Raw genomic sequence first — 25,623 nt, 5'->3', positions numbered from 1 at the left:
AGCGGAGCGGTGCTTGAGATGGCGGTGCCCAGTGCAGCGGTGCTTGAGACGAAGGGCCCAGCGGAGCGGTGCTTGAGATGAAGGGCCCAGCAGAGCGGTGCTTGAGACGGCGGTGCCCAGTGCAGCGGTGCTTGAGATGGCGGTGCCCAGTGCAGCGGTGCTTGAGACGAAGGGCTCAGCGGAGCGGTGCTTGAGATGAAGGGCCCAGTGCAGCGGTGCTTGAGACGGCGGTGCCCAGTGCAGCGGTGCTTGGGACGAAGGGCCCAGCGGAGCGGTGCTTGAGATGAAGGGCCCAGCGGAGCGGTGCTTGAGACGGCGGTGCCCAGTGCAGCGGTGCTTGAGACAAAGGGCCCAGCGGAGCGGTGCTTGAGACGGCGGTGCCCAGTGCAGCGGTGCTTGAGACGAAGGGCCCAGCGGAGCGGTGCTTGAGATGAAGGGCCCAGCGGAGCGGTACTTGAGACGCCGGTGCCCAGTGCAGCGGTGCTTGAGATGGCGGTGCCCAGTGCAGCGGTGCTTGAGACGAAGGGCTCAGCGGAGCGGTGCTTGAGATGAAGGGCCCAGTGCAGCGGTGCTTGTGATGGCGGTGCCCAGTGCAGCGGTGCTTGAGACGAAGGGCTCAGCGGAGCGGTGCTTGAGACGAAGGGCCCAGCGGAGCGGTGCTTGAGATGAAGGGCCCAGCGGAGCGGTGCTTGAGACGGCGGTGCCAAGTGCAGCGGTGCTTGAGACGAAGGGCCCAGCGGAGCGGTGCTTGAGATGAAGGGCCCAGCGGAGCGGTGCTTGAGACGGCAGTGCCCAGTGCAGCGGTGCTTGAGATGGCGGTGCCCAGTGCAGCGGTGCTTGAGACGAAGGGCTCAGCGGAGCGGTGCTTGAGATGAAGGGCCCAGTGCAGCGGTGCTTGAGACGGCGGTGCCCAGTGCAGCGGTGCTTGGGACAAAGGGCCCAGCGGAGCGGTGCTTGAGATGAAGGGCCCAGCGGAGCGGTGCTTGAGACGGCGGTGCCCAGCGGAGCGGAGCTTGAGACGAAGGGCCCAGCGGAGCGGTGCTTGAGATGAAGGGCCCAGCGGAGCGGTACTTGAGAAGGCGGTGCCCAGTGCAGCGGTGCTTGAGATGGCGGTGCCCAGTGCAGCGGTGCTTGAGACGAAGGGCTCAGCGGAGCGGTGCTTGAGATGAAGGGCCCAGTGCAGCGGTGCTTGAGATGGCGGTGCCCAGTGCAGCGGTGCTTGAGACGAAGGGCTCAGCGGAGCGGTGCTTGAGACGAAGGGCCCAGCGGAGCGGTGCTTGAGATGAAGGGCCCAGTGGAGCGGTGCTTGAGACGGCAGTGCCCAGTGCAGCGGTGCTTGAGACGAAGGGCCCAGCGGAGCGGTGCTTGAGATGAAGGGCCCAGCGGAGCGTGCTTGAGATGGCGGTGCCCAGTGCAGCGGTGCTTGAGACGAAGGGCCCAGCGGAGCGGTGCTTGAGATGAAGGGCCCAGCAGAGCGGTACTTGAGATGGCGGTGCCCAGTGCAGCGTTGCTTGACTAGAAGGGCCCTGTTCAGCGGTTCTTGACTTGAAGGGCCCTGTTCAGCGGTTCTTGACTTGAAGGGCCCTGTTCAGCGGTGCTTGAGATGTCGGTGCCCAGTGCAGCGGTTCTTGACTTGAAGGGCCCTGTTCAGCGGTGCTTGAGATGGCGGTGCCCAGTTCAGCGGTGCTTGACTAGAAGGGCCCTGTTCAGCGGTTCTTGACTTGAAGGGCCCTGTTCAGCGGTTCTTGACTTGAAGGGCCCTGTTCAGCGGTGCTTGAGATGGCGGTGCCCAGTTCAGCGGTGCTTGACTAGAAGGGCCCTGTTCAGCGGTTCTTGACTTGAAGGGCCCTGTTCAGCGGTTCTTGACTTGAAGGGCCCTGTTCAGCGGTTCTTGACTTGAAGGGCCCTGTTCAGCGGTGCTTGAGATGGCGGTGCCCAGTGCAGCGGTTCTTGACTTGAAGGGCCCTATTCAGCGGTGCTTGAGGTGAGTGTCCAGGTCAGCAGATCCGGCCATGGCATGGATGTCACTCGCAACCTGACATGTGGCTGGCGGGGCCTTCCTGCCCATCTGTCTCTTCGCTTGCGGGGCCCTCCTGGGCTGCAGTACCGGGCCTCTGGGTGTCCTCCTGCACACCTGGAATGGGGCTGGTGGGGCCCTCCTGGGCAGCTGGCCTGCTGCCGGACTTGTCGGGCGTGCTGCCCTTACCACCCTTCCCAGCTCGTCTGTGGCCCTTTCCACACTTTGGCGGTGTGCCAGGTGGCACCTCACTTCCTGACGGAGCCAGGGTAGGGATTTTGGAGCCTGCTGTCTTTGGCCTCTCGCGCCGGGCACTGGCAACCTTGGCTTGCTTTTCCGGGGGTGGGCTGTCCGTGTCTTGGCTCCTAGCCGAACTAGCTGCCCTTGAGGGTGGGTGTCTCCAAAGTCCTTGGACAATTGTCTTTATAGGTCCCGGTTTTGTGGTGGCTGAGGTGCTGATTGGAGTTTTATGAGATGGACGGGGTGGGGGAGTTGTTGGAAAGAGGTTAAGGTTGGCAAGGAAAAGCAATTTGGAAAGAGAGTGACGGGTAGGTGTAGTGGGTATGGGAGTGGAGGAAGTGGAGGTGGTTGTAGGAGTCTTAATTCTGGTGTCTTTGGGTGCAGGTGCTTGGGCTGGAGGCTGTCGTGAGGTGGATGGCTGTTGGGTGGGTGGCTGCCTGCGTTTGTGTGGTTTGGAAGAGGGGGTGACAGACACACTGGGAGAGGACACAGGGGATGTGTAAATGGTAGTGGGGGTGGTGACTGCACGTGTGCGGAGTGTTCTGGTGGGTGTGCTGGTGATGGACGTAGTGGCTGAAGATGTTTTGCATGCAAGTGTGAGTGGAGACGTCACAGGGAGGGAGGAGGGAGACGAGGAGGAGGGGGACACAGTGGAGGCAGTGGGTGTTGTTATGTCTGCATATGGATGTTTCTTGTGTGAATGCTTGTGTGATGTGTGGTGCTTATGTCTGGATGAGCTTCCCTTGGGTGTTGAGGTGTGTGCAGGCTGGTCTGATGGTGTGTCTGGGATAGGCAGAGGTACAGGGGATTAGGTCTGGGTGGAGGAAGTTGGAGGGGGGAGGCTAGAGACAGGGACAATGGCTGCCGTCAGTGCTGAGGCCAGAGCGTTGAACGATCGCTGATGGGCAGCCTGACCAGAATGAATGCCCTCCAGGTATGCATTACTCCGGTGCACCTCCCTTTCTACACCCTGGATGGCATTCAAAAGGGTAGACTGCCCAACAATGAGCGTCCTCAGGAGGTCAATGACCTCCTCACTGAGGGCAGCAGGGGTGACAGGGGCAGGGCCTGAGGTGCCTGGGGCGAAGGAGATGCCCACCTTCCTGGGTGAGCGGGCACGGGGCGAACGCTGAGGGGCTGCTGGGAGGGTGGTGCTGGTGCGCTGGGTGGCGGCTGTACCTGTTGTTGCGGGGGGCACGGATGTTGCCGCCACCACAAGGGAGCTCCCTTCAGAGGACGAGTCGCTGTCACTGACATCAGCACGTGTCCCCGCTGTGGAGCTCCCCTCGCCCTCCGTCCCACTGGTGTACTCAGAGTCCGTTGCATGACCCTCCAGGGCCATGTGGGATGCAGCTCCCTCGTGCTCCGATGCCACTTCTCCTCCACCTGATGATGCTCATGCACACAAGAACAGGGAGACCACAAAAAGGCGGGGGACGACAGAAGAAAGACAGGTTGAGTGCATGGCTTACCGCTACCGTTGGCGGACAATACAGACACAGCAGCCCCCTGCACTACGTCGCGCTGTTGGGCTCTACAGATGCAATTCCTGGGATATGGCCTACATGGCTATGGTCGACATCTGCACACATAGATGACACAGGGGCATGAATAGCTGTACTAGGCACCCTACAGAGGTGGGGGGCGGGGGCACAGGGCCATGCCTTACGGAGGGGCCTAGCCTACAGAAATCGCCCTGGCCTAGGGATACCCACAGCCCTCCTCCCCCACCCAGACACCTCCACTGCGCGCAAAGATAGCAGAATGTGCTTGTACTCAACCCCTTGTGTCTGCTGTGATGTCCTCACGCGCCCATCCAAATCGGGGTAGGCCACCGCCAGGATCCAGGACATCAGGGGGTTCAAAGTACGACTGGCACCCCTCCTACGTTGGGAGGCCATCCCCAGCTGAGCCTCCGCCGTCTTCCTGCTCCAGCGGCAGATGTCCTCCCACCTCTTCCGGCAGTGGGTGCCCCGTCTGTTGTGGACCCCCAGGGTCCGGACGTCCTTGGCGATGGCACGCCAAATAGTGACTTTCTGGTGGGCGCTGACCTATGTGACTTGTACAGGGGGAGAAAAAAAAACATCAACTTCTGCATGCTCGATGTGAGTGGCCCCCCATCCCCACCCTTGCCATGTGGCACATGGTCTCATCTGTTGTTTGATGCACGCCTCAATCGCTCCCCTCCCCACCATCTTTCATTCACCCCACTCATCACAGGCATTGGCCACAAAGCATGCTCCCAGTGTACTTACCTGTTGGTCTGGAGGACCGTAGAGTAGCGCATACTGGGGGAGGACCCCATCCACGAGTTTGTCCAATTCTTCAGAAGTGAAGGCAGGGGCCCTTTCCCCAGTCGCAGCAGCCATTGTCCCTTCCAGACCGAGGTCACAGCAGCACTTGCAGTATAGGTCCTCTCCTGTGGAAGATCAGGTATCGAGTGATTAAGCTGATAGAAAATGGCGCTCACGCCCGCGGCGGTGCATACCGCGACCGCTGGCGGACATCGTCATTGGCTCCTGAAACCCATAGGGTTCAATGTTAACCAATGCGGCTTTGCGCCGCGGTCTTCGACCGCCTACCGCCACGGTGTGCCACGCCAGCGCATTGACCTCACATCCCATTGTCGCACTTCACAGGTCAGGCAGTCGCCATTTCAAGGGCCCACATGACTTAATTTATATTGCGTCACACATACCTAGGCCTTGCATCTACACTCATACAAACCTTTCAATGCATCTGGGAATCTTGTAATGTGCAAGCTGTGGGAACGTACCTGTGGGATGTTTGACTCTGTGGTCGCTGTTGTCCTTCATAGGCACCGTCCGCTGGGACATGCGAGGAGAGGGAGGAATCTTCCCGTGTACAGACCGCTGGTAGACCTGTCGACAATGGAGGAACGACATGTCATACTGACATACAGGCTTGATCGAACCACTATACAGGAACTGTGTGCCCAGCTGGAGCCAGACCTGATGTCACCCATCCGCCAACCCACAGGGATCCCCCCTCTAGTGCAGGTGCTGTCAGTACTCCATTTCTTGGCAAGTGGGTCAATTCAAACAACTGTGGCCATGTCATAAGGGATGTCCCAGCCCATGTTTTCCAAGGTGTTGCCCAGAGTGTTGTCTGCCCTGCTCAAACACATGCGGAGCTACATCGTCTTCCCTGAGGTGGGGGATTTGGCTACAGTGAAGGCTGATTTCTATGCCCTTGGACATATTCCAAACATCATTGGTGCCATTGATGGGACCCATGTTGCTCTGGTCCCCCCCAGCAGGAGTGAACAGGTGTACAGGAACAGGAAGAGTTATCATTCCATGAATGTACAGATGGTCTGTTTGGCAGACCAGTACATCTCCCATGTTAATGCCAAGTTCCCTGGGTCAGTGCATGATGCATACATCATGCGGAATAGCAGCATCCCATATGTGATGGGGCTACTCCAGAGGCACCGGGTGTGGCTATTGGGTGACTCTGGTTACCCCAACCTGTCCTGGCTATTGACTCCAGTGAGGAATCCCAGGACCAGGGCAGAGGAACGGTACAATGAGGCCCATGGGCGTACTAGGAGGGTGATTGAGCGAACCTTTGGCCTCCTGAAGGCCAAGTTCAGGTGCCTCCATATGACAGGTGGATCCCTAATGTACTCACCAAAGAAGGTGTGCCAGATCATCGTGGCCTGCTGTATGCTTCACAACCTGGCTTTGCGACGCCAGGTGCCTTTTCTGCAGGAGGATGGTCCAGATGGTGGTGTTGTAGCAGCGGTGGAGCCTGTGGAGAGTGAAGAGGAGGAAGGCGAGGAGGACGACATAGAGAACAGGGACACAGTAATACAGCAGTATTTTCAATGTCACACAGGTAAGAGTACACACCGGCATATTACATTTACTTAAAGACTTCTACCTCTCTACTGTCCGACTTTTTCCCCCAGTGTATGGTAACTGTGTTGTGACTTTCCCTTCCGTTTTCAGAGTTGTGGGCCCCACTGCGTGACATCTGCTTTGTTTCCCCATGGACTACAGCTGTGTGACAGCGGTTTGTTGGCATCACAATGTGAAAGAACATTTTGGCACTGTCATGTATAATACATTTGTTAAAATCACAGCCAGACTCCAGATTGTTTTGTGCAATAAGTGTGTTTATTCAAGTGCTCTAAATTGGATGGGTGGTTGCAAATGGGTGAGGGGTGATGGTGGAGGATTGTCCATGGCAGAGTCAAGACTATCAGAATCACAGGTGCATTGTCCAAATGCCTGTGGAATGTGGAGCAGGGGCATTTTAAAGTTGGACAGGGTGACAATGTGGGACAGTGGGATGACAATCAGGGCGGTATCCTTTGCTGGCGGGGGTCTTGACATCTTACTCTGTCTTCTTCCTGGATCTCGGGCCCGCTTGCGGGGTGGTTCTCCTTCTGCAGGGGGTGGGGTTCTGGTGGCCTGTTGGACTTGTGTCGGGGCCTCCTGTCCACTAGCGCCAGCAGAGGTGGTAGGCAGTTCTTGGTCCATGCTAGTGACAGGGGCCCTTTGAGGTGCAACAGTGTCCCTCAATGTGGTGACTAGCTGATTCAGGGCCACTACGATGGTACCCATGGCGGAACTGATGTTTCTGAGTTCCTCCCTGAACCCCATATACTGTTGCTCCTGCAGAAGCTGGATCTCCTGAAACCTGGCCAGGACTGTGGCCATCGTCTCCTGGGAGTGGTGGTATGCTCCCATGATGTTGGAGAGGGCCTCGTGGAGAGTGGGTTCCCTTGGCCTGTCCCCCCCCTGTCGCACAGCAGCCCTCCCAGTTCCCCTGTTTCCCTGGGCCTCTGTCCCCTGGACCGTGTGCCCACTACCACTGCCCCCAGGTCCCTGTTGTTGTTGGGGTGGTGGGTTAGCCTGGGTTCCCTGTAGTGGTGGACACACCGCTGATTGACGTGTCCTGGGGACAGAGGTATGGGCCCGCTGGGTGGGTGCTGTGCTGGTGTTCCCAGAGGGGGGAAGGTCTGCTGTTGGCTGTGGCTGTCTGAGGGGAACCGACTGTCCCGAGGTCCCCGATGGACCGGGCTGGTCATCTAGATCCAGGGAGACAGAGCCGCTGTCCTCAATGTGGGCCTCTTCTGGGGGTGGAGTGGACATTTGTGGACCCTCCTGCGCGGTGACCTGACGTTCGGGTCCTGCAGGGGTATAAAAGTATGGTTAATGCTTCTGTGTGTGCCAATGGCGTGCAGTGGGTGGGTGCCCGTGTACCCCAGTGCTGGCATTCCTTTGTGGGGGCTGTTGTGACGGTGGTTTGGGGGGGTGATGGAGCTGTGCAGTGGGCATGCTTTGGTGATGGGTGTCCATGCTTTGTGGTGGCATGCAGGGCTAAGTTTTGGGATGGGTGGGTTGTGATGGTGAGACATTTGCAAGGGGTAGGTGTGGTGGGGGTGGGGGTGAGGGTGGGGGTATGATTTGGCATGCAGGTGGGGTGGGGAGATGAAGTAGTGAAGATGAAACTTACCAGAGTCCATTCCTCCGCCTACTCCTGCGAGGCCGTCAGGATGCAGGATGTTCAAGACCTGCTCCTCCCATGTTGTAAATTCTGGGGGAGGAGGTGGGGGTCCGCCGCCAGTCTTCTGCACCGCAATGTTGTGCCTGGATACCATGGAACGCACCTTCCCCCGTAGGTCGTTCCACCTCTTCCTCATGTCGTCCCTATTTCTTGGGTGCTGTCCCACAGTGTTGACCCTGTCGACTATTCTGATCCATAGCTCCATCTTCCTGGCAATGGTGGTGTGCTGCACCTGTGTCCCGAACAGCTGGGGCTCTACTCTTACAATTTCCTCCACCATGACCCTGAGTTCATCATCTGAGAACCTGGGGTGTCTTTGAGGTGCCACGGGGTGGTGTGGGTGATGTGTGGGGTGGATTATGTGGTGCTAAGTGTGGTGCTGTGTATCGTTGTGTTGTGTGAAGTGTGTGCTAATATTTCTGGGTGACAGTGAATTGGGCGTCTGGGTGCTCGGATGTCTTTTCTCGGTGCGTGTTCATGAATCGCTAGGAGTGGATGTTTGTGGGTGATGTGGGTGTGTGTTTTATATTGTAATGGGTGTGTGGGAGTGGTGTGTGTATGTGTATCAGGTGTGTGTATTTTGAATTGTCCAATGTGGTAGTGTTTTGTACGAGTATGTGTATTTTGAGCGCAGCGGTGTGTACCGCCAATGGAATACCGCGGTTGAAAGACTGCCGCGTGGATTCGTGTGTCGTGATAGTGTGGGTGTATTTCTGTTGGCGTGACGGTGGAGGTTTGGTCATCGCCAGTTTATCGCTGCCCTTTGGTGTGGCGGACTTTTGTGGATGTCGAGATTTTGGCGGTTTGCCTGTTGTGGGTCAGAATGACCGTGGCGGTTTACCGTGACCGCGGCGGTGTTATGGCGGTCTTCTGTCTGGCGGTAAGCGGCTTTTACTGCCGAGGTTGGAATGAGGGCCAAGGTCTCAATTTCAGGCTACAGATCCTGAGCTGAAGTGCCCAGGACAGTGTGTGTCCCCTGATATAGTGAAGGTGTGCATGGTAGAAGGGTTCATGCCGCTTGAAGCTGTGGTTTCCCTCTCTGACAAGATGCATCACAAGTGTCCATTAGTCAATGTCTTAAGGGCAGGAAGGTCTTCCCTAAACTTGTTTTCATGGAGTCCTGTTCAGTTATAACATACAGGCTCCCCCATTGGAGAGTCTGAGCTCTGGAAATGTTTCAAGATCCCAAGGTAAAGATGCTGACTGCAATGATTTAGCATAGGTGCATTGGGCCCTAATGCAAGCAAGAAAAATGCCACCCGCACCCTGGTTTGGTAGTAAAAAAATACAGTTATTAGTAGGTGTCTTGGGCCCCTCAGAGCCCCCGGCCTTGGTGCCACTGAACCTCTGCACCATTGATAGATATGCCCCAGGTTAAACGGGGATAAACTGCTTGTTGCTCCATCTGGGTTACTGATAAGCATGCACAGGTTCCAGTCTGATATACCCCATAGTATAACATTAGGTGTAGGATTCCAATTGTTTTGAATGGACCCTTTTTTAATTTATTCAAAAGTCATAACTCCTGATATCTGTTTGTTTCATTGTAGTGTAATTTTACGCTTTACATTATATTCTTTGACAATTGGCTTTAGTGTTTGTTGGAAATGACCCTGTCTACTGGGTCACCTACAAACTTTTTACCTTCCTCCTCCTATTTTTGCTGGATCGTTGCTCTTGTTGGCCTTAGGACTGTGCACTTTACCACTGCTAACCAGTTATGATGTATTTGTGCATTCTCCCTAAAACATGGATTTAGTGGCAAATACCTGATTGGCATACTTAAGGTACTTTTAAGTCCCTTGTTGGGTGGTATATTATATACCCAGGATCTGTAAATTCAATGCTACTAGTGAGCCTGCGGCACTTATTGTACCACCCACCTGAGTAGCCCTCTAAAACCTGTTTGAGGCCTGCCATTAAAGCCTGAATGCAGTGTCACACTACCATGTTGACTTGGCATTTAATCCCACTTTCCAACTCTGTAACACCCCTTTTCTTCCATTTAATTTACCTCTAAGATAGGCCCTAGTTAGCCCATATGGCAGGGTGCTGTGTAATTAAAAGGTTGGAGATGTACTTTTAAGTTTTACATGTCCTGGCAATCAAAATCTCCCAAATTCACTTTTCACTACTGTGAGGCCTACCCCTTCCATTAGATAACATTGGGGATTCCTTATTACATTTGATAAGCTGTAATTCCTAAATGCGAGGAGGTATATGTGTCATGTTTGGTACTTACGAACTTGTAATGATAAACCCTCTTTAATGGTAAAATTGAATTTATCATTACAAGTTTGAAAATCCCACCTTCACAAAGTTGGCATTTTCCCACCTTTATCCCTTTGTGCCTGTCATTTGTCTTAGATCACATGACTGTGTGTAACTGACAGTTAGGACTTTGTGAATTCCTCCCAGACAGTCACACAATAGTGAGATTATCTGAACCTCAATGGACCATTAACTGGCTTGACTGGGGGCAGAGGAACACAGCCCCGCTTGCGCCTGAATAGGCTATGCCCTGTCTCCTCACAATAGGCCCAATGACCCTATAATGTCACTGCAGCCAGCTTATAGCCAGGGCAGGTGAGGCAGGAAACTCTTGGAACACCCAAGAACCTTCTAGGCACCTCTCCCACCGTCTAGGAGAAGGGCACCAGGATGTAAAAATAAGGCTCTCAGACCCATTCTTCAGTTCACTACTGGACCTGCAGAAGGACTCTCAGATGCCTTTCTGCTTTTTTGACCTGCTGTGCACTCTGTCAGACTACTGCTGTACCTGAAAAGACTGCTTTGCTGCCAGGAGCTTGCCTTGAACCCTCAGAGGCCCGCCGTGCTGTTGAGCTCCACATCTTCACCTGCACAGAGGACTCCCAGAAGTGACTGCAAGGGCTATTTTGCTGGCCTCATATTGAGAGCCACAGGGACATAACCGCCTCCAACTATCTTGAACCTCACATGGACACGGCCTGAGAGAGTCCTGAACAACCAAGAGGTCTCTATACTCTCCTGGTCCCTTGGTTGTGGTGCTAAAGGTGACCAGATATCCGTGGTTGACACTTATCTTTTGGGGGCTATTTTCAAGCTTTAACTTAAAAAAATCATAACTTTGGTTCTGATTGGATTTTTTGTGTTGTTTTAGTGTCAAATTATGTATTACTATTTGCTCTATTTTTGTAAATTGGTTTAGAATTTTGTGTTGTGTTTTTACGTTATTGTTGTTTTTTGTGCTGCATAAAATACATTACATATTGCCTCTAAGTCTAGCCTTGCTGCTTTTGGTGCCAAGCTACCAGGGTTAAGCACAGGTTAATTTAGTGACTTTTTTGTGGTTCACCCTGCAAGGGATTGTGGATGTTGCTTGACCAGGGCTCACACCATAGTCAACCAACAGCCCGATTTCTCATAGTGTTTTATCTGATTTATTTCTTGACTTTATTGTTAGATACAACTCATGCATTTTCTCTGAGGAAACTTGCTTTTACTTTTAAGTGCTCAATTGTTTAAGTTTGAAGGAGCCCATCCAGAGCGCAAATCAACACTGAACAATAATGCACTGTTCTTCTCTTTGTAATCAACTCTGTTTCTTACAGTAATCTAATGGGATTAATTATATTTTTGGATGCACTGGCCGACATCTATTTCACTCCAATTAAAGCTCAATTAGGGTGCACTAACATTATTCAAGGGCACTAAAAACAGCAGAAATTCACTAAATACAACAAATGGATGTTGTTAGTTAGTGCTATTGCTATTTTAGAATCAGTATGAGACACTAGTGATAACGTTTGTCCACCATAATCTATCAACCGCAATTATTATTTTATTGAGAAAACATAACGTACAATGCTTTGCAAATAATCTCTCCACAGTCAATACATTTCTTAGCATATTTCACAGATTGGTTTCTAAAAGATGTTCTCAATTGAATAGGAGGTAAACATCTGAGGCCCCTGTTGTGGAGTTAAGGGGGCGGAAGCGAACTATTCCAGCTGTATCCTACAATCTAAGGGCCTAATTCCTAAAAGGCCCCCACAGTTGCGGCTGGGCGTCCCTGCAGTGTCGGCAGGGGTCTCTCACTCATGGCTGGACCTCCGCAATAGAAAACTGCTGTACGGAGGTCCCACCATCAGTGCAGGACCCCTACCGCAACTGCGGGGCTTCCGCCATTACTTCAGGAGCCTTTTGTGAATTAGGCCTTGAATCTGGCCATCAAGATTTGTGTCCCTGGCGTGGGGAATAACCATACCACACCAGGGTTAAGAGTCTATCTAGGAGTGGGGAGGTCCTTGTGCAACAAGGAGGAGCATTGTTTGCTTCAAATGTGGTTTTGCAGGTGGTTGGTGGGCGGGGGCAATCTGGAAATGCCTGAATGGCTGGGCTGTCAATGTGTAGACCATTTGTGACTGTTTGCGGGCCTGTTGTATAATTTACTGGCAGTTTTTTAACCATTAATTTCCCTGATATTACCACAAACAATGCCTGCAGGAAGTACAAATGTATGTGCTCTCCCATACCTTGCAAAACACTTTTACGACATGTCTTTTAAGTTACAAACGGCCCGAATACACAAATGTGGCTACGTTTTCAGCTATCTGATTCGCTAATGAGGGATGTAGAGAGCCACCTGGCCTCTACGTTCTAAATATATCCATTTCTCACCCCAAGGGCCGGGCTCTGTCCGAGGGGATAAATAAATATTCTGAATGTTTCTTGGGCTTTCGCTGAATGATACTAGTTGCTACACATGTCTATTTTGTGTTAGCCTCTACATTAGGCCTCCAGCGTGGTGCCATAGCCAGCACACCACACTACATTGGCAATGAGGAGGGCACAGCCCCACTTCCAGGCCTGCTTTCACTGGTGTGCTGATGGACACTAAACTGCTGTTGCTGAACAGGGACTTTCAAGTGCGATCTGCCTCTCTACTCTGCTGGTGTCTGCTACGCTACGCTGCCTGGATCTGGAGCGGGTAATCCTCATGGGCCGCAGCTTCAGTGGAACGGGCTGTCTCTCCCACGACAGTGCCGGTGCCCATTCATGCTGCTTCATTGCCTGCTAGACCAGCCAAAGCACCCTTGCTGGTCGTGAGAGAGGGCAGAAGAAGCCTCGCTGGGCTCTCCTGCCAGTCCCTGCCATGCAGGAGTGGTGAACATCATTGCTCCTGTCTCCTGCTGCCAGCAGAGTCAGCGGACCAGCAAGCAGCACTGCTACACCCCAGCTTTGCTTCTCCTAGCCTGTCCAGCCCTCTCCTTGCCGCGCGCAGGCCCTGCCTGCTGAAGTAACTGCAAGGGTCCTGTCCACACATGGTTTGCCCACAGGCCACTGCTCAGTATGGCCTGCATATCAACGGTGGATGAAAAAATGGAGAAAGAGTGAAAGATGGATTGTTGATGGCACAGGAGTGTATGAACACAAAGAGACTATTCTGGGCTGACTACTGTTGTCCACATGGCCACTAAGGTGTTTTGCAGCCCGCTGGCCCTGTGAACTGTGTACTGGACTTTTCTGGGGGCAATGTCACACTGCCTGGATTGGAGGTGGTATACTGTTTAATAGAAAAAGGAAAAAAGTGGAGAGTGAACTACTCTGTGCATCTCAGAAAGCTCTAGACAATTCACACAAGCCAACAATACAAACAGCAGGCACCCGCTCCAGGGGAATGGTGCGTTCGTACAGAGGATCTCCTGACTAAGTAGGGAGCAGCCTAACACAACGTGATAAAATGGGTTTGTCTCAGCAACCGAATCTAGGACGAATGCAGCACTATTTTCGCACCACAAGAGACAGGCAGCGTGGTAAAGAGGTCTTTGCTGGTGCACTTTGGGTGCAATCAACTGTATGAACTCTATGAGAGTCTACCAAATACCATAAAGGGTAGCAACTTTGGTGCCACTGTGGCTCCATGAAATAGACATTTCGACCTGCAGTTGAACCCCATTTATGAACATTTTAGGCTGCGTCAGGCTACACAAACAGACACTGAGTCGATTGACATATTTTATGCCAGGTTGAGAAAGCTGGCAAGTATGTGCACAGGCATCAATCAGCATGAGGAGATCCGTGTGCTGGTCATACAAGGGTGCTGGTCCAACATGCTCCAATTGCTCATTCTCAGATAGCCAGGCATATCCCTCAATGACATTTTGATCACTGCACAGTCCCATGAACTCTCCAATAGCCATGCCGATGACATGGAGGTAGCCCTGGGCTGAGCCACAGCAGCAACCGGTTCTTTGAAAGGGTCTTCGAAGTCCAGGAACAACACGTGGCTCAGCTGTGGCAATTACACCTTAGACTGCAATACACAGGGGTGTACCTGGCAAAAGGAAAGACGTGCTCGAAGTGTGGGAGAGACGACTACTTCACAAAGGTTTGCCATGATGGGAGATCAAAAACCAGCTATGGGCAACCAGAGCGGGCAGCTGCAGCTCTCTGTCAGCTATCAATGGAAGACAAAGTAGAGGATACCACACCAATGCCAACTAAGCTGGTCCCATTCTGATGATGAAGACAATTAAGTTTTCGTCATTTTGTTTGCAAGATGCCGGGTCACAAAAACAACCACCTCCCATGTGCACAGTTAACGTGTGTGGCCTTCCTGTGACAGCCCTTACAAGACACGGCGCTTCAATGAATGTCATGGACTCAGAGCACTTTGAAACATTCGTACCTCCCCTGCCTCTGTCACCTAGCGGGGCAAGTATTGATACTTATGGTGGAACATAGCCGCTGCCGCTACGCAAAACCATTGAGGTGGACATTGTCTGTGGTGGCCGCTCCACGAGCACAAAATTTCATATCACAATGGGTGACAAAGGAACTCTGTTAGGCTGCCACACTGCGGAAGATCTTTAATTTTGATTTTCTTTGTAAGTCACACGCCGGAGCCATGCTCACTGAATTTCTGCAGCTGTTCTCAGGACTTGAGAAGCTGAGAGGACACAGTTCCAGCTGCACATTAACAACTAGGTCAAGCCCACTGCTTTACGGCACCGGTGTGTACCCTTCAGTTTGCGGCCGCAGGTGAAAAGTGAGCTGCAGGCACTGGAGGAACAAGGGGTAATCGAGAAGGTGGCTGGCCCCACCCTATGGGTGTCACCATTGATGATTTTAACAAAAGCAAAGCAGCCCGCCAACATACACTTGTGTGTTAACATGAGGTTTCCAAATCAGGCAATCAAACGTGAGGGATATATGGTTCCAGCATTGGCTGATCTCAGTGGGGACAAATGTTTTTCAAAACTGGACCTCAGCTCTGACTACCATCAATTGGCACTTGCCTTGGAGAGCCACAACATCACCACATTCTCCACACACGTGTGCCTCCGACGCTACAAAAGGTTGAGTTTTGGCCTCTCCCCTGCCGTGGAGGTGTTCCAGAATTCTATTCATGAAATATTGTCCGGCTTAGTAGGAGTAATCAACCTGAGCGATAACATCCTCATCTTCTCTGAAAGTCTGGAAGAACATCACGTAAGACTGAGGGCCATGCTCCAAAGGTTGGCCCAGGCTGGTTTGACTCTGCACAAGAAGTGCTCTTTCTACTGAGACTCTGTCGATTTCTTTGGGTGTTTCTTCTCCCATGAGGGGTATAGGAAAGTGCCCTTTTTTTGGCATGGCTACCCCACTTTCTGTCTGCTATCAGTATGCTCTGACTGTTTTCACTGGCATCCTGCTAACCAGGACCCCAGGAAATTGCCCTCTTTTTGGCATTGTTACCCCCACTTTCTGCCTGCTATCAGTATGCTTTGACCGTTTTCATTGGCATCCTGCTAACCAGGACCCCAGTGATTTGCTCTGTCCCTCTACATTTGGTTGCTTAGGACTTTGCACACCCCACTAGTGGCATACTGGTGGCCCCATATAAGTCCCTAGTATATGGTACTTAGGTACCCAGGGCATTGGGGCACCCAGGGTCCCCTATGGGCTGCAGCATGTGTTATGCCACCCACGGAAGCCCATGCAAAATGTGTCTGCAGGCCTGCCATTCCAGCCTGTGTGGAAAGGTGCATGCACTCTTTCACCACAGGTCACTGCACCAGGTCACTATATGTCACCCCTATGGTAGGTCCTCCTAGCCCAGAGGACAGGGTGAAGGTACCTGTGTGTGAGGGCACCCCTGCTTAAACAGAGGAGCCCCTACGAACTCCAGCTCCATTGCACTAGACTTCGTAAGTTCAGAGAAGCCATTTTACCTGGGTACTGTACACATGTCACTACCTATGTCCAGCTACATAATGGTAACTCCGAACGTAGGCATGTTTGGTCTCAAAAATGTCAGAATCATACCCCTATTTCCAGTATTGGTTGTGTGATTCCATGCACTATAGGGGCTCCTTATAGGACCCCCAGTATAGCTCCAATCAGTCTTCTGGGGTTTTCCGGGCAGCCCGCACTGCTGACACCCTCAGACAGGTTTCTGCCATTCTGTTGCTTGACCAGTTCAGGCAGAGGAAGGCAAAACACAGGATTTCCTGTGGGAGAGGGAGTTAACATCCTCTCCCTTGGAAATAGGTGTTTACAAGGCTTGGTAGGGGTAGCCTCCCCGAGCCACTGGTTTCCTTTGAAAGCCATTTGATGCCCTCCTTGCATAAACTGGTTTGCACCAGTACAGAGACCCCGGTCCCTGCTCTGGCGCTAAACTGTACAAAGGAAAGAGGAGTGATCACTCCCCTGTCCATCACCACACCAGGTGTGCTGCCCAGAGCTCCTCCTGGTGGTCACTTGATTCTGCCATCTTGAATCCAAGATGAGCAGAGGCCCATTGGAGCATCTGAGCGGCCAGGTCAGGCAGGTGATGTCACAGCCCTCTCCTGATATGTGGTCACCTTGCTAGCTGACCAGATCTCCTTCAAGGGCTATTTAGGGTTTCCCTCTTGGGTGGGTCCTCAGATTCGACGTGCAAGATTCCACCAGGTCTCCTCTGCATTATTTACTTCATCTTCTGGCCACTGGAACCACAACTAGACTCTTCAGGAACCGACAATCTGCAACCCCAGCTAGGACTTCGCTTTGCAAGATTGTTTCTCCGGCTCCTTCCAGCAACTGCAACATTTCCCCAGCTGTGCATCCTCTGAGGTTGACAAGACTTCAGCCTGCACCAAGGAGCAAGAAGGAATCTCCCTTGGAGTGAAGGAGTCACTCCCCTGCATCTACAGGCACTAACTGCAATGACGACCAGCTGCGTGGATCTGCTCTTCTCTGACACCACCTGGATCCTCCATCACAGGTGGTAGTCTGGAGTGGTTCCCTTGGTCCTTTCTGCCAGATGTCCAACTTGGGAGACGACAAGCCCTTGCCTCTCCTTGTAGGGCAGTACCCCTGTGCACAGTGAGTCCTGCAGCTACCAAGGCTTGTTTGCTCCTGCTCCAAGGGATCTTCAGTTTCCATGTATCCCCGGCCCCCAGAACTTCTTCCTGCCAAGCACAGTCCCCTCTCTACTGCTCCAGCAACGTGGAACTCCTTTTCAGGTGTGCTGAGTGGGCCTGACTGCGACTTGCAGTGCCTAGTTCCACTGGGTTGCCTGTGGGGGTTGCATCCTCTTGTGGTGACTTTCCTAAATGCTGAGGGTCACCCCAGTCTCCCCACCTTGGGTCGAGCACCCTGGGCCTTGCTAGTCCTCTTCAGCCTTGCAACACTTATTTTTCTTCATTTACATTTGCAAGACTTGTTGGTGGTTTTTCTGCACGACTGACCAACTGCAACCCGATAGCCAACGTGGTACACCATCTTCATCACTTCAGGGACTCCTCTTCAGCTCCTGTGCTGCACAGCTGGTTTTCTTTGTGCCCAGTCCACCCGGTCCTGCATCCACAGAAGGGTGGGTAGTGGCTCCTGCTACGACCAGACACTCCATCACAAACTGGACTTGGTCCCCTTCCTCTGCAGGTCTTCTTCATCCAGAATCAACCTTTGGGTTCCTTCCAGTCTGGTTTGGGTCTTGCACAATCCTTTTTCTAAGTCCTCCTGTTGGTTTTTGGGAGGACCAGGTACTTACCTCTGCTCTCCTGGTCACTGTGGGTCACAGTGGTAGTCACCTCTTGGGGTTCCTAGTTCCTCCGGATCCTCTCTAACGATTCCACATGCATGAGTGGATGATTATATCTCGCATTCAATTTATTTGGTATATGGTTTTGCCCTCCCCTAGGGCCTTCACTGTTTTTTAATACTTTTGCCCATGCTTGTTGTTTTTATGCTCTTTACTGATTGCTATTGTGTATATAGTTAGCGTGTTTACTCACATCCAATTGGGGGGACTGCCTATTAGTATTGTAGTATTTGTGTTACCATAATAAACTACCTTTATGTTGTAACACTGTGTAGTTCTTTCATGCGTGAAAGTGCTGTGTGACTAAGCTTTGCATGTCTCTTGGATAAGTCTTGGCTGCTTATCCACAGCTACCTCTAGAAAGCCCTGGCTTCCTAGACACTGCCTACGCTTAACTAATAGGGGATCCCTGGACATGGTATAAGGTGATAACACCATAGGTGCTCACCACACACCAGGCAAGCTTCCTACTAAGGGCTCCAGGTCGACCTCAAGATAACTGAAGCAATCCGAAGCTCAGCTGTACCCCCGAACCCCACTGAAGTGCAGAGTTTTCTAGGTATGAAAACATACTTGGAAGATTTATTCCAAACCTTGAGACGATGGCGGAGCCTTTTAGACTTCTCACCCATAGTAGTGTGCCGTGGGAGTGGGACCTCAAGAAAGGGAAGGTGTTTCAATTCCTCAAGGAAGCTTTCCTGGAAATTGCCACCATGACCTATTTTCACCCACAGCAGAAGACACAGATGGTGGTGGACACTAGCCCGGTTGGTCTAGGAGCCGTGCTCTTGCAGGAACAAACTGATCATGAATGGATACCTTTGCCATATGCTAGCCATGCACTCTCTGCAAAAGAAACTTGATAGACTCAGATTGAGAGGGTGGCCCTTGTTATTGGGTGGGTCTGTCATCACTTTCACTTGTATTTGTGCGGACACAAGTTCTGAGTGGTTATGGACCACAAGCCTCTAGTTCCCCTCCTCACCGGCAGTGTTCGACTTGCTCAATGCAGGACTGACAGGTGGGCTCTAGAATTGCAACTGTACAAGTTTCAAGTCATCTACTGCCCAGGTGTCAACAATGTGGCAGAATATCTGTCGAGGCACCCCCATCAGGACCGCCAAAGGTCAAACTGAAGTGACTGCGCATACACCGTGTCCCAAGGCAATAACCGTGGTGGAGAGCTCAGGCGGGTAGCTGCATTCCAAGCTTTTTCACTTTACTGCGGGCAGCCCTGCCTAATGCATTGATTTGATCACTGCTGACAATTTTGGATGGGGTCGTCACTGTGACTTCACTAGCATTAGTATCGGAGGATGATTTTCATTGATCAGAAGTAGCTCTGATTACAGAAAAGGTTGAAGACCCCTGGATTAGAGTTTTATTGTTTTGTGTATTGCAATCGCTCACTGTGCTCGCAAGTGACTGTAAAGCAGACTGAAGGTCAAATAAACAGCATTATCAATAAGCACATCTCTCTTGGACTCAAACAAAACAACACTACATCTCTTTTCTTTCGCCGTCTGCATTGGTTGTATATTTAAATCTATTGCGCGGTATACCTGTGTCTCGGGTCTCGTGTTCTTCACCAATTGAACTGGGATTTGAAGCAATTCTGTTGCAAAATTATAACGAAGACTCCCTCGGGTTTGTAGTTGAGTTCGTGGTGTGTTTACTCGGTTACTTCTGGTTTCAAGCAAGGAAAGGACTTGTCTGAAAAAGATACGAAGACAGCATCGACATGCAAATATAAAACAGGCATTTAGTGTTTATATATTCCATTTCAAAATACCATACCAAGAAGTAAAGATTTTAAATGTGTGCACTCATGTGTTTTAAAGTGCCAACATTGCACCGGAGTATCCACAATGCTGATACTACGTTCTATATATAACAGCTGTTACTATCTCCCAATCGATGTACTTAGTTGACCAGTGTAGGCAGCCTTGCCGGCTTCTCTGCTCATGTCCTGCAGGTCACGCCCTCATTCCGTCGCAAACGTTGAACCTACTGGTCTATTAGTATCAAAAACAGTTTAAAATCAGTTTGCCGTTTTTCTAAAAAGGATTACGCATAGACCAAGATTTTCTTTTAATCTGTCTTTCAGTCGTGTTTTACGTACGTGTTACACATATGTTACATGTAGTTTCATCATCTGTTTGCTTTATTTTGTCCTGGTGCATAAATCTGTTGCTCTAAACTGTCTCTACTGCCTAACAAACTCTTAAACTGTTTGGCCATTCATTGGAAGAAACATAGTTCAGTATCATGCCCAAAGGGGTTATATCCAGATCTGCATTGCTATCACTAACAATCAGCATTTTAGAATGTTGCTTTTATTGATGACGTGTGCTTAGGTTTTGACATCTATTGTGACATCATCCACTGGATGGACCCTTTAAATGGCAAGCTAATTTAGGTGGCAAACTGATCAGAATCTACCAATAGCAAGATCCCAGCCTTCCTTGCTGAAGGCTTCTCTGCACTCTCATTGGTGGACACACATGGGTCTCTACCCATCCCTTGTTCTCTTGACTATCTACTTAAGATGACATTTTCCCTGGTCGGAGCCAGCAGACTCCTCCTGCATTCATACACCAATAACAACCAAATGCACCCAAACACCCGAACTTATTTTGATTTTCTTGGTGTAGAAATAAAATATTCCACCACATAATACGAAAATAAATACAGTTGAGGTGGTGCATTCTGAGGATTGGAATAACCTAATAACAGTAACTATCATTCTGAGGTTGAAAAGGATAAACAATTGGGCCTAAAGATCAGATTGTCGAGGCACCGTGGCAATTACCTCAATCAGTATCTAAAGCAGATCGAGAAGATGGACTTAATTGACATACATTGATCCTGCAACGCATTTGAGATTTTTACTGGACCTTTTCTCATGTGGCCAATGCCTTACATATATTTTTCAAACTTGCTAATTTGTTCATGTTCCATTGCAGCATGTTTTTCCATTCCATATAGTAGCCAAAGTTTAGACCACCATATCAGTGTCGGAGGAGGAAATGATAACATCTAAGCATGGATAAGTAACTCAACATTTAAGATTCCAGCTATTCTGCTAACAGTGCAGCTAGCCGTCTGTCCTGCAGTTAGTCCTGGTGGGACGAAGCCTTATCAAGTCACCCAACTCAACTGAGTGCTCAAAAACCCTGTACAAGAGTGAATCCCCTGACAAACTAAGCATGAACCCATAAGTCAGTGTTTCCAGTACCCTCACATAGGTTAAGCATCTAGACAATCCACCACTGATGCTTGATAAACGAACCTGAAGCAAAGAGAGAAAGAGGGTGCAGTTGGGTTTGCAAACTGAATGATACATATAATAAAAGTAAATAAAATGTTTCCTCCATTGATTAATGGGATCATGCTTAAAGCATAACCCCAAGAAAGCTCTACAGCGTGTGACCAGATTCTTCAGCATGCAATAGTACTGCAATAGACAACAATATATAGTTTGTTTTCTAGTGTACATCTTTTGCCCCACCACAAAATTAGAGAAATGCAGCAATAGCACATTATTTCACAGATTTACCATGAACAGTTCCTAAGTACACGCCGACAAATGTTTGCATTATTCTCACTGGTTGTTCCCAACTTATTTCTGCAAAATGCTAAATCTGGAAGTGTTTCATTATGAAACGTAATAACAATAAAGGCAATTCCTCCTGATTTTGCACTGCACTTTAAATTATTGCCCGAGAGAAGCAGAAATGAGCTACATGGCTTCTGAGCACACAAAAATGGAGAAGGTAGGTGGCAGATGAAGGAGAAAGATCTCAGTTAGGGGTGCCAGTGGCCAGAGGTGTCAAAGGTGACCATATTATTGGGAGTCAGACGAAAAAGCAGAGGCTATCTTTTGTTAAGTCAAGGGGGTGTGCCATGATAGTTCTGAATTGCGAAAGAAAGGCAGTTTGCTGATTAAGTGACAGATTGCATGGTGAATCCTAATGCAATGGACATTGACCTGCATCTCTCCAGCAGTATTCCAAAAGCAAAGTGATGGACTCCTAAGGCAAGGGTAGGATGGAGGACCCATCCGTCTCTTTAAGAACAAACTGCTTAAACAATTTCCCTTCACCATTTAAATCTAAGAAACATTGACTCAACTGCCAGAATAAAGAAACTGCCTCCAAGAAGCCACTTGTTGTTGTGAAAAACACAATGATCCTTTCACCCACTTACAGTCCAATGGCAGTAGCTACAATTTGAGGATCCCCAACTCAAAGGAATTTGGTTGCCTAAATGCTTGGCGTGCCTTATAACCTTGCTGACCTTAGCCTGATTTTTCCCCTCCCTATGTCTTGCCCTATAGAGATACAGTACAATATAACTTCCATTTGCAATAAAACATTGCAGTTCTATGTTTTCTTGAATGGGATTTGAGTTACACCCTGAAATGGAGACCCAGCTATGTAATAGTAGGTGCATGCTGGGTGAGTGTAGAAGTGTCCAGGAAGCAGTGGGTGGTCCAGACCACTTCTTCACTTACCCAACATGATGACCCAAAGATGATCTGACTGCAGGCTTCATAGACAGTCACCATGTTTTTTTTGCAGCTCTATATAGCACAAACTCAACTTGATGGTATTGCAGAGCTTTGAAAGAGAACCAATTACCCTCCATAAGGTCACGTTCATTTTGCTGGGCAAGGGGATATTAAGTGATTTGCCCAGAATCACAGGAAGTTGAGTCAATGTCGAGACTCGAACCTGGCTCCCCAGATTCAGTCAGCAGCTCTTGCGTAATGCCACAATCTCTTCCGGTAAAATGAAGTAATCATCAAATGATTCCATTTTACTGAAGCTCCTATGTCCAGATCTGATCTGCAATGTAGCAATTCATTGTACTTTGTGAGTTGTGTTTATGTGTCTGTTCTATTGAACTAAATGGACCAACAGAAAACAATGATTCCTCAAAGGACAGCTCCGGCACAAACTGTTTCTATCTGAATTGACAAAGTAGGACACAAAAGTGCTTTGCTGCTTATCTTCATTTGCAAATCATTTCACTTAGTACTTGGAGGGAGACGTGCCATAATGGAGAAAAACATGCAATTTTACTAGCACCATTCGGACATGCATATATTGCCTCCTAAAATTGATCAGAAACATTATCGGCCTGTCTCTCCTCTACCCTGTTTGGAAAAGATCTTGGAAACTCTAGCTCTCATCCCCCTTCACGCTTTACCCAAAGCCAACAATATCTTGCACCCACTCCATGCACGCTTTAGGCCATTTTAGAACTAGTGGTAACTTCCGACCTCAATAATATGCAGAGGCTTATGGACCATGGTGGGGTCAGAGACCACAGCCTCTTGGATCTCTCACCAGCCTTTAGCACCACTGACCATGCCTTGCTGATGGTGAAATTAAAGCAAATAAGGCTCAGTGGGGTGCGTTTAAAATGGATCAGATCAGTTCTGACCAACAGCACCAGGAAGACTTTCCCTACTCCATTCAAAATGGTCCCTTGCCACGTTCCCTGTGGGGTACCACAGAGGTCAGAGCTCAACCTGTTGCTGTGCAATCTTTTCAAGCTCTTGTTACCTTCACTCCTCAACACTTTGGGTGGAAATTTCTGCCTCTACGCTGAAAGCACTCAGGTGGTATCCAGTGTGACAGTTATTCAAGACACAGCTGCTACTTTCAAGACACCATGGCTAATGTTTTAACCAAGGTAAAACATTGGATGGCCGTTATTTTTCTCAATCTAAGTGTTAGAAATGGGGTTTTTGGTTGGCAGTCAGGTTACCCCCTGTCCAAGCAAAAGCCCTCACTCTAGTCAGGGTAAGTCACACACAATCCAAGACTATCCTGTGCCCACCCTCTGGTAGCTTGGCACGAGCAGTCAGGCTTAACTTGGAAGGCAATGTGTAAAGTATTTGTGCAATAAATCATACAATACCACCATATAACACCACAAAAATACACCACACAGTGTTTAGAAAAATATATAATATTTATCAGGATAATTGTAGGTCAAAAAGAATAAAGTTGCAATGTGAATTTGTAGAGATATCACTGGAAAGTGATATAAGAATGTCTTAAGTCTTTAAAAAGCAAACAAAGTCTCTTTCAGCACAAAGTACCTGGTTTGGAGCGGAAAATCTCCTCAGAGGGCCACAGAAGAAGAGATGCGTGGAAAAAGGGTGTGTGCATCGATTTCTCCCCAGCACACACGGACTTGGGTCGTTATTTTTCACGCGGGAAGTCGTGCGTCGTTTTCCGGCGCTCGGACAGTCTCTTTCTGTGGATCGCGGGGATTACCAGAGGTCCCGGGTCTGTGCGTGGATTTTCCTGCTTGTTTTCCGGCTGCGCGTCAGTCTGCGGGGCTGCGCGTCGAAATTACGATCTCACGGCAGGCGTCGCGTCGATTTCTCCTCTAGGGGTCAGGCGGCGTTGTCCTTGCGAAGCCGTGTGGCAAAGTTCCGGTCGTTCCGAAGGCGTCGCGTCGATCAGCGTCGGTGTGCGGCGTTTTTCTCGCTGCGGAACAAGCTGTGCGTCGAAATTTTCGGCGCACGGAGCGTCCAAGTGAAAAAGAGAAGTCTTTTTGGTTCTGAGACTTCAGGGAACAGGAGGCAAGCTCTATCTAAGCCCTTGGAGAGCACTTTCACAGCCAGACAAGAGTTCAGCAAGGCAGCAGGCCAACAGCAAGGCAGCAGTCCTTTGTAGAAATCAGACAGGTGAGTCCTTTGAGCAGCCAGGCAGTTCTTCTTGGCAGGATGTAGTTTCTGGTTCAGGTTTCTTCTCCAGCAAGTGTCTAATAAGGTAGGGCAGAGGCCCTGTTTTATACCCAAATGTGCCTTTGAAGTGGGGGAGACTTCAAAGAGTGGCTAAGAAGTGCACCAGGTCCCCTTTCAGTTCAATCCTGTCTGCCAGGGTCCCAGTAGGGGGTGTGGCAGTCCTTTGTGTGAGAGCAGGCCCTCCACCCTCCCAGCCCAGGAAGACCCATTCAAAATGCAGATGTATGCAAGTGAGGCTGAGTACCCTGTGTTTGGGGTGTGTCTGAGTGAATGCACAAGGAGCTGTCAACTAAGCCCAGCCAGACGTGGATTGTAAGGCACAGAAAGATTTAAGTGCAAAGAAATGCTCACTTTCTAAAAGTGGCATTTCTAGAATAGTAATATTAAATCCAACTTCACCAGTCAGCAGGATTTTATATTACCATTCTGGCCATACTAAATATGACCTTCCTACTCCTTTCAGATCAGCAGCTACCACTTCAATACTGTATGAGGGCAGCCCCAATGTTAGCCTATGAAGGGAGCAGGCCTCACAGTAGTGCAAGACGAATGTAGGAGTTTTACACTTCCAGGACATTTAAACTACACAGGTACATGTCCTGCCTTTCACCCACACAGCACCCTGCTCTAGGGGTTACCTAGGGCACACATTAGAGGTGACTTATATGTGGAGAAAGGGGAGGTTTAAGCTTGGCAAGTACTTTTAAATGCCAAGGCGAGGTGGCAGTGAAACTGCACACACAGGCCCTGCAATGGCAGGCCTGAGACAAGGAAAAGGGGCTACTTAAGTGGGTGACACAACCAGTGCTGCAGGCCCACTAGTAGCATTTAATCTACCGGCCCTATGCACATAAAGTGCACATTACTAGGAACTTATAAGTAAATTAATAGTCCAATCAGGTATGATTCAAGGTTACCATGTTCTAGGGCAGAGAGCATATGCACTTTAGCACTGGTTAGCAGTGGTAAAGTGCGCAGAGTCTAAAAGCCAGCAAAAACAGTGTCCAA

General features: G+C 50.1%; 1 protein-coding gene across 1 annotated transcript in view; it reads right to left on the bottom strand.

The window, feature by feature from the left end:
- Positions 1-25,623, bottom strand: part of LOC138293200 (vitellogenin-A2-like) — a 383,104-nt gene that overhangs the window by 324,588 nt on the left and 32,893 nt on the right. The window contains exon 7 of the mRNA XM_069232287.1: positions 19,409-19,559. Within this exon, the coding sequence (XP_069088388.1) occupies positions 19,409-19,559 (151 nt within the window). The remainder of the gene's footprint in view (positions 1-19,408; positions 19,560-25,623) is intronic.

This window comes from Pleurodeles waltl, chromosome 4_2, assembly GCF_031143425.1.
Source record: "Pleurodeles waltl isolate 20211129_DDA chromosome 4_2, aPleWal1.hap1.20221129, whole genome shotgun sequence".
NCBI lineage: Eukaryota > Metazoa > Chordata > Amphibia > Caudata > Salamandridae > Pleurodeles > Pleurodeles waltl.
Note: the sequence above shows the minus strand (reverse complement) of the source record. Positions and strands in the feature narration are given on the sequence as shown.